Source organism: Danio rerio, chromosome 8, assembly GCF_052040795.2.
Source record: "Danio rerio strain M-AB ecotype USA chromosome 8, GRCz13ab, whole genome shotgun sequence".
In the NCBI taxonomy this organism is placed as follows: Eukaryota; Metazoa; Chordata; class Actinopteri; order Cypriniformes; family Danionidae; genus Danio; species Danio rerio.
Genome location: NC_141028.1, coordinates 19,667,278 through 19,687,500, shown reverse-complemented (window position 1 = coordinate 19,687,500; position 20,223 = coordinate 19,667,278). Strand labels below are relative to the sequence as shown.

At 34.4% G+C, this 20,223-nt stretch overlaps 3 protein-coding genes and 1 long non-coding RNA gene across 5 annotated transcripts in view; 2 read left to right on the top strand and 2 right to left on the bottom strand.

Moving 5' to 3' along the window:
• Nucleotides 1–3,157, top strand: part of si:ch211-150o23.2 — a 3,616-nt gene extending 459 nt beyond the window's left edge. The window contains exons 2-7 of one of the 2 annotated variants that reach the window (NM_001386329.1): nucleotides 85–214; nucleotides 1,851–1,949; nucleotides 2,031–2,062; nucleotides 2,148–2,173; nucleotides 2,255–2,293; nucleotides 2,394–3,157. In NM_001386329.1, coding sequence (NP_001373258.1) covers nucleotides 133–214; nucleotides 1,851–1,949; nucleotides 2,031–2,062; nucleotides 2,148–2,173; nucleotides 2,255–2,293; nucleotides 2,394–2,601 — 486 coding nt within the window. In that variant the 5' untranslated portion in view covers nucleotides 85–132 and the 3' untranslated portion in view covers nucleotides 2,602–3,157. The remainder of the gene's footprint in view (nucleotides 1–84; nucleotides 215–1,850; nucleotides 1,950–2,030; nucleotides 2,063–2,147; nucleotides 2,174–2,254; nucleotides 2,294–2,393) is intronic. The other variant, XM_087263443.1, reaches the window with a different exon arrangement.
• The window catches only part of LOC147842616 (uncharacterized), a 1,013,036-nt gene that overhangs the window by 750,240 nt on the left and 242,573 nt on the right, over nucleotides 1–20,223 (bottom strand). The window lies entirely within an intron of this gene.
• On the bottom strand, nucleotides 5,736–15,194 carry si:ch211-150o23.3. The gene is made up of 8 exons (XM_087264494.1): nucleotides 14,678–15,194; nucleotides 14,461–14,496; nucleotides 11,575–11,892; nucleotides 9,145–9,456; nucleotides 8,755–9,069; nucleotides 7,864–8,013; nucleotides 7,729–7,784; nucleotides 5,736–6,798 (listed from the first exon to the last, which is right to left on the bottom strand). The coding sequence occupies exons 1-7, from the start codon at nucleotides 14,709–14,711 to the stop codon at nucleotides 7,747–7,749; spliced, it is 1,203 nt and encodes a 400-aa protein (XP_087120620.1). The 5' UTR covers nucleotides 14,712–15,194; the 3' UTR covers nucleotides 5,736–6,798; nucleotides 7,729–7,746.
• The window catches only part of prkcz (protein kinase C, zeta), a 223,504-nt gene continuing 221,992 nt past the window's right edge, over nucleotides 18,712–20,223 (top strand). Inside the window, 1 exon segment of the mRNA NM_001030091.1 lies at nucleotides 18,712–18,782. Within this exon segment, the coding sequence (NP_001025262.1) occupies nucleotides 18,712–18,782 (71 nt within the window).

Here is a 20,223-nt window from a genome sequence, read left to right as displayed (position 1 = left end):
TAACATCTCAATTACGTTTGATGAAGTTGCACTGTATTCTATTTTAGTCATACACTCATAATTTTCATTTTCGGTCCACAAAAGGGAAAGTTTTTCATTGTGAAACCCAGTCACCATCATTCAGCTTGAGTTATGGCAATGTTGAGCAGCAAATCCAACGAGGACATCAGATTAATGCTGGATGATTATGGAATAAAACACGGTCCTGTGGTCGGTAAGTAAAACAGATTTTATTTAGGTAAAGTTGATTTCATATTCACACTAGGGCTGCACGATGTTAGAAAAATCTGACATTGCAATGTTTTGTTTCTTTGGGATAAATATTGCAATATTTAGAAAGAAGTCATTAATTAGGATTTATTGGGGTGATTAGGATCTAAAGGTGTGAATCATGTATAAAAAGTAATAAACAAATTGGAAGCAAAAATAATTACAAAAAAAGACTAAAAAATAAACAGTGATTAATGATTTTCTGGAGAGTCAAACAATATTCAGATGTTGAAATATTAAAATCATGATTAATTCAACAAAATAATTCCTCTTTAAAGTTACAAATGTACTTTTTTTTGTTCCTGAATGCTTTAAACCCTTTTGAAATCCTTTTAAAACAGATGTAAATGATAAACTTTCACTCTGTTATGGTTATACTTTGCTATGACGCAACAAATATTGTGTATTCTTAACTGTTGTGATGATCAACATTGCCGATGTGACTATTGCAGACACACACGTTGCCATATCCATGCTGAAATGATATAATGTGCAGCCTTGATTAACACTTTCAGACTTTCAAATAATATAATTTCAGAAAACTTATTTTTTTTGTGCAAATTGTAAGTCGTAACATCATATTAGCAGCCAATGACTAACAAAGTTCAATATTTTTCATAGTAAAATAAATACTGTTAATGTTGTTTTGAAGACATACTTGCATGTGATTTCAAGTTGAATAATATTTAAAGTACTATAGTAAATAATATAGGAGGCATGTCACAAGTTGTCACTGAATGAATGTGTGAACATAAAACCAACTTTACCTTAATAACAATATTTAGTGTTTTGTATGTTCAAATGTGTGCAGTTAAAACCAACAACAACCCCCCAAAGCGATTAGCATTTTTAAAATCGTATTGTTTAAAATAGATAAAACCATCTAAGATATTCAGTGTAACAGTTCTTATTTTTAAAATAGATTTTACTGTTTTTAGTACATTAACTTATTGCATTGGCGGAAATGCTGTTAAGATTATTATGATTTACCATTTATTTTTATTATTTTTAATATTGTTTTACACAACCACAGTATAATTTTTTTTTTCAAACACAAATACATATTATAATAATCAGTAAAACATCTTCATATCTGTGTAAACTCAAAAACATTGGCGGACTTATTGATTTAGGGGCCTTAAGCAATTCCAGGTATGGGGCCTACCATTGAAACTCAAAACATTCTTTCTCTATAGATTTTGTGGCAGTACGGAAGGAATGTTCCATTTTTCATAGGGGGCCCCCCAATTTTGAAAAGAAGTAATAACATTAAGATCTTAATAGTTAAAGACAGATTTCACCAGATATGATAGAAAATTTAGAAGAGCTACATGCTTAGTATAAGCTTCTTGGCATTCATCGGGACCCCATAATTCCCCTGGGCCCTAAGCAGCTGCTTATCTCGGTTATTGGTTAAGTCCATCCCTGCTCAAAAATAACAATTGATTTGAACCAGTTCTAAATGTGTATTCATGATTTAAGTTCAAGCATAACGACCCTTGGCTATTGTTTACATTCCTTCAGGATCTTTAATGACATTTTTATTGCATGTGATTTGTGTGTGTATATTAAACCAACAGATTCCACCAGAGCTCTTTATGAGAAGAAGCTGAGAGAAGCCATTGCTAAAAGCAAAAAGCCTCAACCTCAATCTGACAGGACATATTACAGGGAGGAAGGTAAAGCTTACGTAACAATCAACACACAACACATAAATAATAATGTCTGTGATTTTAACAGCTCACACCTTTACATTACAGAGGATGTCACTTACATTCATCATCGCAGACCTGTGAGTATAAACGGTTACAGCATTCAATAAAACTAGTTTCAAACCTGTTGCTAATCTTACTAATGTTAAATGTACATTCATTCAGCAACAATACGGTGATGTAAGTGACAGGTAAGTTCTTCTAAAATGCACAACAATTGAAACATTTTAGGATCAAACCGTTAAATAATACTTATATTTTCGGTTTATTAGAACTTGGACAGATTATAGAGCGATGGACTACGTAGATGAGTAAGATGGCTTTTAATTATACTTAAGATCTTTGAATATTAGAGGAAACGTATTGATACATTAATGCATTCGAGTTTCTTTTTTGTTTGTTTTTTTGAAGGCCTGTCGTATATCGGACTCAATCGTCTTACCGTAATATTTCAAGAAGCACACCTGCGGAGCCTCAAACGCAGAAAACACCAGAAAATAGTTCAACGCGTTTGGTCCCAATTTGGCTTCAGATATTAGTGTTTGTGATTGTGTCTGCTCTCCTGTACTTGGTTTTTATAAATATGGAACCAGCAGGTCCTGTCAAAAGACTGACATAGGGTTTCCTTTAGTGATCTTATCAAACCGAACTTTCATTTTTATTTTAAACAAGCATTGATTCAATACACTGGGTGTGATATGCGACATCTTGCAATGCGTTTTTAACTTGCCGTGTGTGTGTTTTATCAAAATAATAACCCATTGTTAATCTATCGCAAATATGGAGGAAGTGGGTGTTTCAGGATGCACCTGTTGGGTTATTTTCAGGATATTACAGTGTTGAGGTATATTTAACTGTTCTGTAATTTTTTGTAATTTCTCAGTCTCATGTGACAGTAACTGAAAAACATTTTGTAGGATTTTCATAAACCCATTTCATTGGTTACAGTCACTGGATTTGGTCTTCATTGTTTTACAATGGTCAGTAAGCTGTTTTTTCATTGGAAATATCAGACGTATTGTAGCTCATGCATTTGAAATCTTGGAGCCAAATTATATGAATGTAATAACTGCTTCTTTGTTGTGTTCTGTGATTATTGTTTGAGGTGTTCTGGAGTTTTCTTTCAATAGAAACTATTTTTTTATACAAGTAAAAAAAAACAATATTTTAAACTTGGACTGCAATGACGTTGTCAATTCTTCATACTGCACCTTTAAAAATATATATTACAACTGAAAAGTATCATTTTAAAATAAAAAGTGTTCATGCATTTCATTTTGATTGACGCACATTTACAGTTGAAGTCAGAATTATTAGCCCTCTTTAAATTTTTTTCTTCTTTTAAAATATTTTCCAAATGATGTTTAACAGAGCAGGGAAATTTTCACAGTCTGATAATATTTTTTTCTTCTGGAGAAAGCCTTATTTGTTTTATTTCGGCTAGAATAAAAGCAGTTTTTAATTTTTTTAAATATTATTTTAGCGTCAAAATTATTAGCCCCTTTAAGCTAATTTTTTCGATAGTCTACAGAACAAACCTTTATTATACAATAACTTGCCTAATTATCTTAACCTGCTTAGTTCACCTAATTAACCTAGTTAAGCCTTTAAATGTCACCTTAAGCTGTATAGAAGTGTCTTAAAAATATCTAGTCAAATATTATTTACTGTCATCATGTGAAAGATGAAATAAATCAGTAATTCGAAATGAGTTATTAAAACGGTCATGTTTAGAAATGTGTTGGAAAAAATCTTTCCGCTAAACAGAAATTGGGGAAAAAAATAAACAGGGGGGCTAATAATTCTGACTTAAACTGTAGTCTTTTTAGCATTGAAAATAACCAAGCAGATATATCTGTTGTGATTATTAAAGGCTAGTTCACACAGAAATGGAAAAGTACTGCTCGTTTGCTCATCCTCAAGTGGTTTCCAACCTTTAGGATTTTTTTTCTTCTTTTGTTGAACAAAATATTTTTTTAATCATGTTGCAAACCTGCAATCTTTGACATCCATAGTTAAAAAAAAAAGACTATGGAAGTCAGTGGTTACCGGTTTCCAACATTCTTTAAAGTATCTTTTGTGTCCAACAGAGGAAACAAACTCAGACAGGCTTTAGGACATGTGAAGGATGAGTAAATGATAAGAGCATTATCAGTTTTGGGTGAACTGTATCTTTAAAACATTGGCCAATCAGAGATGTTTGGGTTTAGTCACTGCTGAAAACGCTGGAGTTTTGTTGAATGTGTCAATAGTATCTGGATGCAGCCTTGATGATGCATGCTGAGACTGCATATCTCAGTGATGCAATATCAGACACAATGCACTCACTGGAGCTAGTGACGTCACTGTGAGGGGTAGGTTAGGGGTGGGGATGCAGCTCAGATTGCACTGAACCACACAGCAAAAAAAGCTTGTCTTAAGAGTGTTTGTCGTGTTTCTAGTCCAAATATCTAAAACATATTAAATGTTTAGAAGCATTTTTTAGACAAGCACAAACTCTTGTCTTGTTTTATGAAATAATATGCCAAAATTAAGTGAGTTTTAGCAAAATAATATGCCAATGGGGTAGGAAAAAGTATCTTGTTTTTGGTTTTGACAAGATTATTTTTCTTACCCCTTTGTTTTAAGGAAAAACTCACTTAATTATGGCATATTATTTCTTAAAATCAGACAATAATTTGTGCTTGTCTAGAAAATGCTTCTTGGTTTAGTAATTTTTTTGATATTTGGACTAAAAACAAGAGAGAAAATTAAGAAAAGGATTTTTTGCAGTGCAGGTCTGCATCTATACCCTTCTCAAATGTGAGCACTTTTGTAAACCATTATCATAAACAACAAACTGCAGATGTGATTCATTTTGCGGCTTCAGTGAAAGCTGTTGTGAAAGTAAATGCAGAGTAGAATAAATGTTTTGTCTTGACAACAAATGCTCCTTCTCGACATGCCAACAAGATGAACTGTTTTTGAGCGTCAAAGTTGTTTGAGAAGTTGTTAAGGAATTTTCATATTAGTTCAAGTTCCATTCTTTCTTATAAGAAACAACAATTTTGCAGACCTTCATTTATAAACAATAACATAACCCTTCAAATCCTTTATAAACATTTGTAGAACATTTTACAGGACTTTAATAATAACGGTTTTATGACGTTTAACTCTTGGAATATTTCATTCTGTTTGGTTATTCACAAAATTTCAATGTATTTTTTTAGTTTGTTCAGATTTTACCTGTTCAGGTATAGGCCCACATGAATCTGCGCACACAGAATTCCGCAGATTTCTAGCCCATCGTTAGTTATGTGTAAATGTGTGTAAATCTATATTTACTCTGTTTTTATATTAATTACAGTAATATTATTGACTGATATAAAAATTTCCTCTGATTTATGTACAATACAGTTTGTTAAGTAATATTTTCTGTCTTTTAGTATATGAAAGACTTGCTTGTTTATCAAATAAAGTGAATCTAGATTTGCATTTTAAACATTAAAGTTAAAAAGATATTATTTTTTTATTTCACATATTAAGGTTTAAGTTATGATACTCCCAAAATCATTCTGCAGATTTTTACCAAAATTCTAAACAGAAAAAGCAAAAGATGTCCGCAGATTCCCTTTGGCCCTATCATCTTGACCGTCAGCAAATTTGTTTATCTTTCACGCCATTGTTCTTGACTGTTTGGCGCCATCTTGTGACTGAATAATACGTTGATTAGTGTGGGCGGCACTCCACTCTAAAGAAAAAACACGACGCAAGTCAAGTTTACAAATTTTATTGTATGTACCGATAAAACTACAACGTAAAAAAACAATCATTAGTTCACACTACAAGACATGGATGTAACATAAGGTGAGAGCAGTGTCTTTACCATATTTTCATTATTAATTGAGCATTTAACATTTTCTTATTTATTAATAAAAAACCTATATAAATGTTTTAAACAAGTTGTTCGTTTCAAATAATTTACCTGAACAGTTTTCTTTTCCTAGTTATAAACGGAGTGTATATTCTGTAGTGTTTACTATTTTCTTGGATTCACAAGACGTTAATGCTGCTGCTTTAAATGTTGACTGTATACTGCTAGTCCACACTAAAACTATTATTGTTCCGTCATATTTGTAAATACAGGGATTATATCTTGTGTTGTACTAACACTACATGTGTCAGAGGATTTGTTCTTATACCAGCTCAAGCATTTACCATGGTTCCAATGAGAACTTATGAACAAACTTGACCACATATACAATGAAATGACACTTTCACATTCATGTAGTGACCTAAAGCTGTAGAGGTTGTTCTTAGGGCTGTCTGACCCAGTTCCCATCTGTGATTAAACCAAACATTATACACATATGATCTTCAAAAAACAACTGTAGTAGAAAAAAACACAATAAATATATCATTTTAAACAATAAAGCCCCTTGAAAAAAAATAAACAATAAAAAAACACCCAAAACATTTCACAGTTTTACAGTCTTTACCTGCAACATTATGGGAAGACCTCAGGGTGGGTCAGACATGGTACCTCTAAAAACTAAAAAGCCCTTTTTAAATCCATGATAGTGCAACAGCTTGTGTTGTAATGTCACCTCTTCAAGTCTAGTGATCTCAGCATCTACTTACAAAGAAACATCTCGCCCATCTCCATTAACATTGAAAGTCAGAAAAAAGAATGACAACGGAAATGCTTTTCTCTGCATCTGACAGACAATGGCAGAAAGGAAGAAATTGTGGTTTGTGCGGTTTCTGATCCCCCCTTGGGTTTGAACAGGCTGAAACAGCAACCACAACTGGACCGGTTTAGGGAAGCTTCTTACATCTGAAACAAAAAACATCGAATCAGCATACAGGTGTTCCCTTCTTTGTCTGTTATTGTGAAGTTAAAGGGATAGTTTATTGCAGTATATATTTTGACTTTCAGAGTGCTGGCAGTAGTTTGATTGCATTTTATGAATAAAAAAAAAACGTTTTAATCAGCATCTATAATCTTATTTAAAGGGATAGTTCCCCCAAAATCTACTCACTCGTTTACTCCAATTGTTGGATGAACTATGCCTTAATAAGGTTCTTAACTAAGATTATAAGATGTCCTAACCATATGATGCGAGGTCTGGTGTAAAGAATTTAAAGCACTGAGTATTCGTGGCTTTTTGGCACAAAACTGAATAACAAAATTATGTGCTGTGGCTAATCTGGTCAAACATTGTATCTATAAAAAAATAGCTAGTGTTTCTTCCCATACCAATGAACTTCAGTTGAAAGTATAATGTGACTTTTTTTCAAACTTATATGGTTCCTTTTACAGCATCCATATTGTAATATAATTAAATATATATAATCAGTTATATAGACTTCAGCTTATAGACTTCATTTAGATGTTCAAGCGTAAAATAAGATGAAAGACTGTTAACACGCACATGCCCGTCAGGATCAGCAGACGATTGCTGAAACTCCAAAATACTGGGGTAAAATTAATTTCAAATTTAACATTTTTTAAATTCAGTATTGTATTAAATGCACTGCTTCTTGTGCATTCTGAGACCCACTTTATGTCGTATATCAATCAGGCAGTGAAGATCATACATTTTTAAAGAGCCTTAAAGAAACCAACCTTAAACGCAATTTTGTAATGGCATACAGTTCAGCGGTAGCATTTGACCCAGGTTACTGACAAATTAAAAGTCCTTCTGCATTCTTCTGCTTATACCCTTTTCAAAGGCAAATGAAGATAAAATCAAACTCGCATTACCTTCATTCTGAACCCCCATTACTTGACTGTCAAGGCAATATACGTGTTGTCAACACCTGTAATGTAAACATAACAATTGCCAGTAAAAGAAGAGACAAATTAATACATTTTTTCAAATATTATGTAGTTACTTACAGGTCCTGCTCTCTCGCTCCAGTTCAGTGGGTTTCCTCACTCTTTTACAGTAGACTTTGGCAGCTATCAGAATGGCACATGTCGCCACCACAAACGTCAGACCAGATACCAGCAAACTGATGACCACCGGGCTCATCACCGGGTCCACCTCTGAAATTCACATAGCACAGAGAAACAAGTTAAGCTGAGATGCAGAAACGTATTTAACATTGCAAACAAAAGATATTTTCAAAATTAACTTTTTTATTTCCACCACTGTATATACTAAAAAGCCAATGAGATAAACAAACAAACAAAAAACTCCTGCCAAAAACTAAAAAAAAAAAAACACTAGTCCTAGCTATTTTAAAATAAAAAACACAATGGACCCTTTTCACCTTTCCAGGTTTCTCAGAGGCGGATGTCGTCATAGTTGGGTAAACTCAGCGCAGTTAATGGGAGAGTACAACAAATTATTTTTTACAATCCTATTTGCTGATAAAATAAAAGAAAAACTCCACGATGGTGTTATCAAGATTTCCAGAATAAGGAAAAAATAGAGTTAGACTGATAACAACAACTTGAAGAAAGAGCAACATCAAATTTAATGTCCTGTCCCATACACTATGCATTTAAAACACTTCAAGGGTTGCAATGATGATATATACATACATAAATGCATATAAATGTTTATATATTTTTAAAAGAAACTAAATATTAAAAATCGTTGAGATGCTGATGACGTAATTAAACACGTCATAACAGTCTTTTTATATTTTTTGGTTTAATTTGTCTTCCATTCATATCATGTATGGGTAACAACTGGGGTAAAAAGGTCATTTTTTGTTAATAAAACACATTTCAAAAATATATGCAAAAGAAAATACAGAATGACAGGGCCACTATGTTTACCTCGAATAGAGATGGGTAAAGGCTGACTCTCCCTGGAGATAAATGTGCGCTCTCCAGTCTGCACCTTGTAGAGACAGCAGTAGTAGCCCTCGTTATTGGACTGGGCATTGGAGAAGGTGAAGGTAACGGAGGGAGCAAGGGCTGGCAAAGAGTGCCGGATGGTCCCGTTGGGCCTAATAAGGCGCAGCTGAAAGGAGCCTCCAGGATACTGAGGCTGGGTGGAACAGGTGACATTAAAACTGTGGCCCCGCATGACCCACCCTGGCCGCGCCTCAGGAGACGTGTTGTACCAGATCTGGGGAGTGTGAATATCCACTGAGAACAGGAAGTAAAGGTTAGTCTTGAGATATTCCACTTGCACTTTTCACTATAGCAGCAGATGTGACTCACCCACTGTGATGTTGATGTAGTTGCTGTGTGGAGAATCTCCTGAAGGAGCGTTTCTCAGTTTGCTGTGTATTCTGTACAGACAGCTGTAGCTGCCCTGGTGGAACATTTCCAGGTCCGACAGGGTCAGATCTACCATCATCTGTTTGGGGTCTGCTCTTTGGGTCACTAGCGGAGTGTCCACACCACTTTTGTACAGATGGAAGTCGATGACGGACTGCCAGTACGGGGCGGTGCATTTAAACTGAACGGCCTCACCGGACGAATAGGCATTGAAGCGTGAATGAATTGACAAGGTGGGTGCTGGAAGTTTTCCTGGATACAAAAATATATATAAAGTCAAAAGCTGTATCCTGATTCGTAAATCACACTTTTTTTTATACGCTGTTACAAATTCTAGACTTGCACGGCTCCACAGGCAGGCCAGACCCATAACAATAAATAAATGGAATAAAATAGGACACCTCTAGATTTAATAAGGAGCCTGCAGTCTCATTTCCTGTACAAAAATAACAACAAACATCACTGACCAAAAAAATAAAGTCAAATTGAGGGGTGGAGCCAAAATAACAACCAAAATCTCAACACCTAAGGGCCAATCCTAATTCTACTTTTGTACCCCTGCTCCTTCTCGAAATAGAGTGTGAAGTGGAAAGGCTTCAAAATTTACCTCTAAGAAATGGGACCGCACTACAACACCTGCAAATGTCATCATATGCCACAGTGATCTCTTTCTTCAAATGAGATTACCGATCGCGACTGCTGTAGTTATTCCAGTTGTGTTATTTTTTGTTATTTATCTTCAGGAAATCACTGAAGGCAACGATATCATGTTATCTTAATGATAAAATGTAAGAGGCGATTCAGTTGTAACTAATGTTAACACAGCTGTCGTTAAAAAAATATCAACATGGAGCTTTCTGGATTCTCAGAAGCCTTTGGAAATGAAAGATCTAAAAATGGAAATTAGGACCATTGTTATCGTTTACATCCCTCAAAATGGTCTATAGATAAAAAAGCATGACAGTAAAACACAGACGCCGTTATTAATGTATTAAAACATCTGCTTGTTTTTTGTAAAAATTCATAATAATGACTAAAAATACTCATTAAGCATCTGCTGACTTTCGGATGCAGCTATGCTGTCGTTGTGTGTATTCTGGGAAATTTTCTTACCCCTTGGTTTCAAGTGTGGTACTGGAAAATCTCTGTTTGAAGGGGTATCTAGCACTTCCCCTAAGCCCCACACTTTCAAGCTGAAGAGAATTGGGACACTCCTACCCCTTTATTTCAATGCGCAAAACTAGGGGTAAGGGGAAGTGCTAAGGGGTAGAACTGGGATTGGGCCTAAGTTTTAAACCCTCTTACCTGCATGAAAATCAAAACATAATGTAGTATAAATAGTATAAGTAGTGCATTCACTCTGAAATATTATTTTTATTCTAAAAAGAAAAAGTGTATTTGTTAAATACCTGGATGATTACTTGTTCAACCGTTAAAAACAAGTGTGTAATGTTGGACACGCACTCAACGGTCGCAGTTTTTTTCACAAATCAGAAGGGAAGGAGCTATTTGGAGCTGAGGTTGGATTACTTTGTTTAGCTTTTTAAAGCTGCGTCTATCAGCAGATCAGTTATATATCTGCCCATAGTGAGAAATTAATGTTTTTCAAATTTTAGTTTCAATTGGTACTGAAGTCGATACTTTTAACAACCCCAATTAAAATGATAAATATTCATCGTTTTCCATATGATATCACAGCCTTATATGAAGGCGCAACCATCTTCATACCCACTCCATATCTTCATACCTGTGAATGTTTATTATTTATGTTAAGATGTTCAGGCAAGCGTTTTAAGATATACATGCTCAGATGCTGTCAATAAGTATGTAAGTTGGCTCTTTTTTGTTTAATAATTCTTCAATAATAAACGGTGATATGTCTCGTATTCAGTATAAAGTGACACTTTTAAGAACACTACTTGTTACTTTAATTACCCAAACAGTAATTTTTGGGCAAAGTATCGTTATCGCCGATACTCACCTTTATTTTACTTGGTATCGGATCGGATAGGAAACCTATCTTATAGTGCCATTGTGCTTCTGGCAGCCCAAGTTCCCCTTCACTTCCTCTCTACAGAATATCATTTCCCCAAAAAATAGCTTAGGGTGTTCTGAGTAGTACACTACCATCTTTTATGCTTGAAGAAAGATGTAAATATGTTTTTAGAGTTTCATGAGCACACTACTGTTATTATAGTTAATTATTGATTGCCTTTATTTGGGTTTTTATTTCTATATTTTAAATCTTTGTGTAATTAACTGCTTGTCAGTTTGTAGGTAAACATTTACCAGTGCTTACATATTTATTAATGCATATCATTTATTAAAATTACAAATAAAATAAAAAACTACAGACAAATGTTCTCGTACCTGTGCACTCCACTCCAGCATCTTGACTGTGTGTACAGACGTGTTCATTCAGGCTGCGTTCACACAGATCCAGGGCAAACTCATCACCTGAGCATTTCACATCCCTCCACAGCACCTCTCCACCGGCCCGTCCGTAACGAATGCCATTTGGAATGTCCAGCACGAAGCCGCAGTCCAGCTCTCTGCAAACCACTGCAGCGTCCCACACATCCCAGCCACGCTCGCACACAGTGCCCCAGTGATGCCCGTGACGCACCTCCAGTCTCCCGGAGCATCGCTCACCCGCTTTGTCATTTACAAGCCTGGTGTTCAGGATGTCTGTGGAAACAATGTTTTTTATCATTAACTAAAACTAAAACTGTAAGAGCTCTAAAAAAGCGTCACAGAAGACGAGACTGGAATGTTCTGCGAGTCATCTGTTATTGTGCAAATTAGGTTGCCAAAAGCCAGTGATAATTTATATGTGTATAATCTACAAACAACACAGGTGCAAAATAAGTTAGGACCTGCTTTTTTAGCGGTATTAAATAATGACAAACTGACTACTGCAAACCTTAGTAAATCAAGTTGCATGATTCAAGAACATTCTGTCCTCCCATAAATTATGTCTCAAATGAAAACTTGTACAAGTGCACGTGAATTTTGCTTTTACAATTTCTTTTCAATTTTTATTTTCTCAAGTTTTACACTAACATCAGGTACATGTGAGAGGTCACACATCTAAATACAAATATGCTGTAAGCACAAATTCTGTACATCCAATTTCTCTTTCAGCAATATATGCTTTTCTTTTTGTGTGCATGTACACTGATGGTAAATATAAAAATAAGTAATAATAACAAAATAATAATAATAATTTAAATAAATGAAATAAAAAAGGGCAGGGGACAATAAAGTAAAAATAAATGAATAAACCAGTTAAATAAGATATACATACACATCAGCCACAAAACTTTGTACATGTAGGAAGTAATCCTTCCGATTTTAGGATAACAGAGAAGTTCTGGTCATAGTTGCTCCATTTTTCCCAAAATGAAATAAATTGTTCCATTTTCTGATTTACAAATGTGGTAATTTGCACCATTTTATACATTTCTATTGTAAATTCCATCCACGCGTTTAGGGTAGGACTTTCTTGTGACAACCATTTTTGGTAATGCTCGTAATGCAGCCATCAACAAAATATTTGTTAGATATTTACCCTTTTTAACCATTCCTCAGGTATATGTCCGAAAAATAGAATTTTACAATCAAAGGGTATCACAGATTCAAAGATATTTTGTGAGGCATTGTGTATTTCTTTTCAATATTTCTTAATAACCGAGCAGTCCCAGAAAATGTGATAGTGATTTGCCTTTTGATTTCTGCATTTCCTCCAGCATATAGACAAATTTCCAGCATGATATGAATTCTGGGAGGGTGTGATAATATTTTTTTTGTTAAACACTTCCAACCAAATTCCCTCCATTTTTGTGATTTAGAATATTTCCATTGATACCTTCATATTTTTGTCCATTCATCCTCAGATTAACATTTCCTCCTCCTTTCTCACACTTAGATCATTTTACGTTGAAAATCTGTTTTATAGGCTTTTCTAGTTCATGCAACTTCAATGCTAATGCTTTACTGTATTTAGTAAATCCTGACAGTAGTTTTTTAATACCAAAGTGAAGTTTCATAAACTAATTTCGAGAGGAGCACGTGATATGATTGAGCACAGCTGGCCACTCATTTGTAATCAGTAATAATCTAATTTGAGTGATCCTAGCTTACTATAAATGGATCACTTTCTACCCCTTTTCCCTATCTTCATTTCGGAAGAATCCCCCCTACCCCCCTTTCTCCCACTTTTTCTCCCCTTTCAAAAGGGGGAACTATCGAGACCTACCTGATCTCGGATCCTCTGATATGCGTATTGACCGGGCGGGAGCCCTGGGCTCAAATATCTCCGAGCTCAGGGTTCTCTCCCGGGACAGCATGCCAAACCTGCTATAAATGCTAAGCATATCTAGGTGGGAACTCTTGAAATAGGGTTTGTGTGCTGATATTACAGACTTTTAAATACTTTCAAATATTTGTGCGAGTAAATTTGACTGTAAACCTATTATTTATTATTTTTATTAGTGAAATAAAGCTTAGAAATACTACTAAAATAAATATTAATATAAAGATTTTAGGTATTATTTAGGCTGAAGCTAAACTAAAATAAAGTAAAGCTAATCAAAAACTTTTTAAGCCCCTTTTGTCAAAAAAACTACCAATTTGCTGCTTAGTAGTTAGTAATGTAGTAATTAGGTTTAAGTACTGGGTAGGATAAGGATTTAACATCACACTTATACAATCATACAGAATAATATCATACTTTATAAGTACCTTTATAAGTACTAATAAACAATAAATAATAGACACGTAACAATCCAGTGGTTAATAGTGAAAATTGGTACTTAAACTAAAATTTTACCAAGATTTTAAACAATTAACAAATAATTCCAAACCTCCTGTGTATTTCAAGGCAATTGTTCACTGGCTATAGCACAATTGAATACACAGTGATTGAGTAGGACATTTTTTTTCTAAAGTTGGATAAAAAACATTTAATATCTTAAAAAATGAAGAACAATGACTTCATAGAAAGTACATTTGCCTAGCTATTACTCTAATAAACAACTCAAGCTTTAGAACAAAGTCAAAACATTTATTAAATTAGCTTCATTATTTCATAAACATGTAAATTTTAGAATGTCCTACTTAATGATTTTCTATCAGTCAAAACGAGCTTCTACTTTCTATATAAGCAAACATGTATGTTTTAAGAATATTTAGGAGTTGACATATAACAGTTTTAAAAGCTCTACTGAAAACAACAGCCTGAAGTCAGAAACTCACCGAAGGCATGAACATCTTGAACAGCAACATTGAATCCTGTTAAACAAACCAAAGGTACAAATTAAATTATTTGTACAATTAAAACATTGTGTAAAATTAAGATTTAAAATTTTATGTTTTATACTGTGGTCGCAGTTGCTGACAATATTCAAATATTTAATAATTACGTATTACAAAATATAATTATCAGAGGTAATAAAGAATACACTTTACTAACCAAGCACTACCAGGCCCAGAAGAATCCTCGACATTGTAGATTTTCCATGTAACGCAATTGGTGAGGTTTTAGTCTCATTTAAGTTACTAACTTATTTGAATAACTAAAGTTCTGTCAATGTCAGAAACACAAAGTCTGACGTTTTCAGTGAGGAGTAAGTTGATGCACAGCTAGCTGGCTAACTAGCACCCCTGAAATCCTAAACTGCTCCTGTTCACCACCTTATTATAAATCTTTTCATTATTTTTCATAACGTACGCATATAAACAAAAGCGTCCATTTATTTAGCAAATAGCACATCGCGGTTTAGGCACAGAAGCTACCTGTGGGACTGCACGGCTAACATGCTAACGCTGGCCTGAGGTGGAAAAAAAAGAGTTAAGTTATTCGTCCAGCGAGGTTAATTAATTATTGATGTATCGACAAGGAATAATCAAGTAAATCAAAATCAAGAACTGTTTCGTGAGTTGGTGCTGTTTGTGCGTAAGGTAATCCCACAAACGTCATAATCCAGACTGGCGACGTCCGACTCGTGAATGATTTGTTCTACTGAATCGAATCTTTTCATGAACCTCCATAAACCCTATCGGTTCCTAGTGAATCAACAGAACCAGACAGCTAACAAGATCGTTTTCAGGGAAGCTAAGAATAAATTCATTTATCAAACAAATAGTAAGATTCAAATAAATATCAAACATTTTAGAATAAATCACTTTATATTAATATGAATTATATAAATATAAACATTTTATAATCGTGTAAAAGAAACCAAATCAACCCATCTGAGTATAGAAGAAACAGATACATTAAATAAAACTGGATTAAAACAATCTGGTAATTAAGTAACGAATAAAAAACAGATTAAAATTCTAGATTAGATTAAAATGAATAACATTAATAAAATATAATAGAACAATAGAAATAAAATATATATTAAAATAAGTAGATAAATGTGCAAATAGTTAAATTAATTAATATCCAACATAAATCATAAATTATGTATAAAATGAAAATATATAAAAAGAGCAGATAACATGCCAGGATACTAAAGAACTACGCGATGACGTATGCGTCAGAAACACAGGAATCATGGAATTGAACAGATTTGTTCAAATGAACAGTTTATACGAACCGATTCGCTGCAGCGAGTCACTGTCCCGTCAGTTATTCAGATGAGGAGAATGTAATGAAGGTGTGTGTGTGTGTGTGTGTGTGTGTGTGTGTGTGTGTGTGTGTGTGTGTGTGTGTGTGTGTGTGTGTGTGTGTGACTGTGTGTGTGACTGTGTGTGTGTGTTTATGACGTTGCGCAAGGCCTGCGTACTAAAACCTTGCCGATTTGCCCTGGGCGTGAAGTTTTTACCTCAGTGTTAGGTTTAGATTGGAAAAATAACACCGAAACCACATAAATATATTCTAACCATTGCTTTGATGAGTGACCTAAACTATAATCTTTTGAGTAAAGTATCCAGCACATCTTCCAGCACAAGCTCAACAATCTAATTCCAGATAGTTATGGGTGTTTATCATTTTTGATGAAACGTTTGGACTATTTGTTTCCTTTCCTTTTTATATATATATTTAGCCTATTGCAATTTATTCATTTATCGTTTTATTGACAATTTAACAATAATGATTAAGTTTTAACTGATTCCTACCACCACTTTTATATGAACTGGTTCTGTGAAAATCACGTTTGATAATTCTAGTTTTAAATAAAAGGCTTGTAGCGACATCAAGTGGATAAAATGAGAATTAGACTACAAAATAAACACCTTTTTTTGCACCGGCAGCACTTTTCATTGGAAACCGAGAGCTTTTATGCAAGAATGCGAAACATTACAGCTATTACAATATTTACTAATAGTCTTTGTTAAATGTATAATGATTATATTACACTATGATTTAGTATTCAAAAATGTTTTATTTTGATTCTGTTTTTAAATAAATTGGTCTTACATTTGCAATGTTTTAAAGATTTTTCATAGTATATATATTAATTACAGTACTTTTACCATAAACCGACATATGGTAGAGGTTAATCAAATCAAATAATTTTTAATACAAATCACTATAATAGTTTAAATATTATGGGATGTGTTGAAAAAAAAAATGCATTGAGTGTGGTAACTAGCGACATTAGGAGTTAAGACATGCAATCCAAATGTTTTTTTTTTTCTCGGTGGGGCAGTTAAAGTCACTTTAAAAATATGCTACTTTAAAGTGTGTTGCTATTTATTAAGAGTAAGATAGTCTTTAAAAATGTAATACAGGCCTGTTACTTTGTTTTACTCAACACCCGTTATCAGACTTTGATTGAATAAAACAAAAGTGAACACTAACAAGATAATAAAAATCAAGCCCATATAGCCAGGAGTGTTTTGGGTGGTTCAAAAGACCCACCTCTCACTGACAAAGGTCCAGAATTTGTCCCATACATAACCTCATTTGTCTTATTTTGACTAATATACCATCATAAATTGTGAAAACTTACAGAAAAAAAAGGCTTTAAGGCCAAGAGGAATCCTCTGTTGACCGTCTCATCAATGTGACTTCAGCTAATCAGTTTTGATCAATGCACAGAATTATTTTTCATGAGTTTAACATCCAGCTGTGCAAGAAAACACACAGTCTGACGTGAGAGAAGTCTTCTTTCTCTAGTGTATCGTTTTAGAGAAAATAAGAGAAAACATTTTACAAGTAACTTTTATTCTAAATGCTGGACCTTATTCCTGAAACAGAAATGACCAATAAAAAGATGTGAAGCACAGAAGGCGGCCCATATTAAAATTAATTTAAATACCATTTTGGCTAATGCTGTCATCCATGAATATTCAAATGTACTTTTTTTTAAGAGAGGCTAAAAAAAAACATTAAGCTCTACATTTTTTATTAATAATATTGTTTAAAATTTTATTATTCAAATGGCCAAATTCTGACTGAGGAAAGTTGAATGTGCTGGCCAGTTTGTTATTTGCCTAATAAATGACAATAGGCTACAGTTTTTAATTTAAAACTTCAACAAATGTAAATTTTGTTTCTAATAGTATATGATATAATACATTTGTATTTAAAAATAAGTATTTATTCATATTTTTTTTGCTTTAAATCTTTAGGAAATGTTTTCGTTACATCAAACCATGTGCTTATGATGACCACTCGACAAACTAATCCAGCTAAAAGTAGTGCTTACAATGACACACATATCATTAAATATCATAATTAAATAGAGAATGAGGCGAATAAACCCCCAAAAATATCCACTTTTTGAGAAAACAGAACCACCCTTTCACTAGGCTGGCTACAGGCCTGAAAGTCATGCTTAGTGTCGACCAAAACACTTGTTCCATTCATAGCCATTAACACTTGTAGCCTATTTGCATCTTTCCCGAGAAGTGCACTAGTTCAGAGGTAGTTTTCATCCCATTCACGTGCATCGAGCGTTTCTTCCCTCATCGACCTACTTCTGTTTAATTGGATAAGCGTTCAGTCTCAACATAGAGAGAAAGAGAGCGAGGCCGGCTGGACGCGCACCGTACAAACCGTTACATCCACCTGAAAATAAAGCGTTCACGGGGTCTGCACATTCCACGCTGACGTCACAGCGGACGGAGTAATGGAGCAGCCGTCGCTCGAAAACAAGTCCGTTATGATTTTATGAAGTGCACTTTGCAATATTTCCTCACGACAGCGCTAAACACACGCACGGAAGGTCCCACGGAAAGCAAGTGAACAACAGGTGGATTCCGAGGCCAATCCAGCCCTGGAAGTAGCCATACTTCTGTCTCTCTCTCTCCGCCCCTACGTGTAACCATAGCAAAGACACCGTAAAATCCAGCGTACCGGAAAAAGCTGCATTACGCGCTCGCGATATGGCACATTTCGGCTGCGACGTGACATTGGAGGCATTAAGGACAAGACTTGACCACTGACACGCTGACTTCATTCGGAATTATGACAGTTTACATTTGATATCTGCTACTGAGAGCCGGTGGGTTTCTGTCCCAAGAGAGTGTTTGTAGACTTTTGGAGTTATAATGCCTGTCAGTAACGGATCCATGATGGATTTGCCGTCGGAGTACGTGAAAATTAAAGCACACTACGGAGGGTGAGTGTTGTAAACTTTGACAGGTTAATGTACTAAAGTCGCCAGCCCTATCGCGGTGACAAAGGTCGGATTGTTTACGGTGTTTGGTAGTTTATAATGTAAGCAGAACGTTTTTTTAAAGCACTTCTTCATTCCAGCACCTGACAAACTTTGACATGTTGGATGTTTAGCAAAGGCATATTTTGTATTTTTTTGTCAGTTCGCTTTTATAGCTAACAGTTAAACGTGTCATAAAATATACTTGTCTTTTTAACTGATTTTAATACAGAAATATCAAATATACATACTTATATGTTCCCAATCACAACATAATTTGACATATTCCTAACTATGTTACTCTCATATAAAAAATATTGCAAAGGATGTTTAAAATTACATACAAATAACAAACACACATTTAGCTAAAAAGAATAACGTAAAACCTTTGTATGTAATTGAAAGTAAGCTGTTTTATTGTAGACAGAGTAGGATGCCACCATATTGAAGTCACATGACCAACAGTGCCATGCTGTTGACCAATTTACTGGTGAATTTTTGACCAGATAAAAGTAAACATATGCTCAACTTGGTACAATGTTAAATATAAAATATTGTGAAGGGCTGAAGGTTGTGCTCTTATTACAATACGTCTTGTGTTATGTTACATATTACATCGGCACATTCTTCTTTTACAAGAAATTTATCAGTATTATAAAAGTTAATAATCACTACCAAAACAAACAAAAAAATCTGTAGATGTTATTGGCTGTTTTGAGATGTTATCGTTCATTCATTCATTCATTCATTTTCTTGTCGGCTTAGTACCTTTATTAATCCGGGGTCGTCACAGCGGAATGAACTGCCAACTTATCCAGCACGTTTTACGCAGCGCAAACCAGCCGCAAACCATAGGAAACAACCAGCTTGTCTTTAGCATCAAAACAAAGGCAGTTTTAATTCTGTAAAAGAAGCCTAAAGTTACTTAAAATTTTTCACCAATTGCTGAGTATGAGATTTAAAAGAAAGTGTATTAACAATTAAAATTCCAAGATATTTGTACTGGGACACCAATTCAATCTCTGCGTAGTAGCAAAGACTATAGAATACACAAGACTCGTCATTCGTATCTTTTTGAATTGGGAAAAGTGTAACTGTCAATATGTTGAATAAAGACCCGCCTACCAGTATAGGAGCCAATCATCGATCGCTATAAACTGACGATCCTCTGGGGGAGGGGCTCGGACCAGACAAGAAGATTTTTTGAAGATTTGGACGAAATGAAACTTGGAGAAATTAAACTAAAGGGACAGTTGTGGTTACATTTTATTGGTGATTTCTAATATGAAATTCAATCGTAAGTTTGGTAAGCAGGTTTGGATAATTTGATGTTTCCCTATTCAAACAGAATGCCAGAGCATACTGCTCAAGAGGTGTTTCAAAGATGGCTGCTGAATGAAATGAC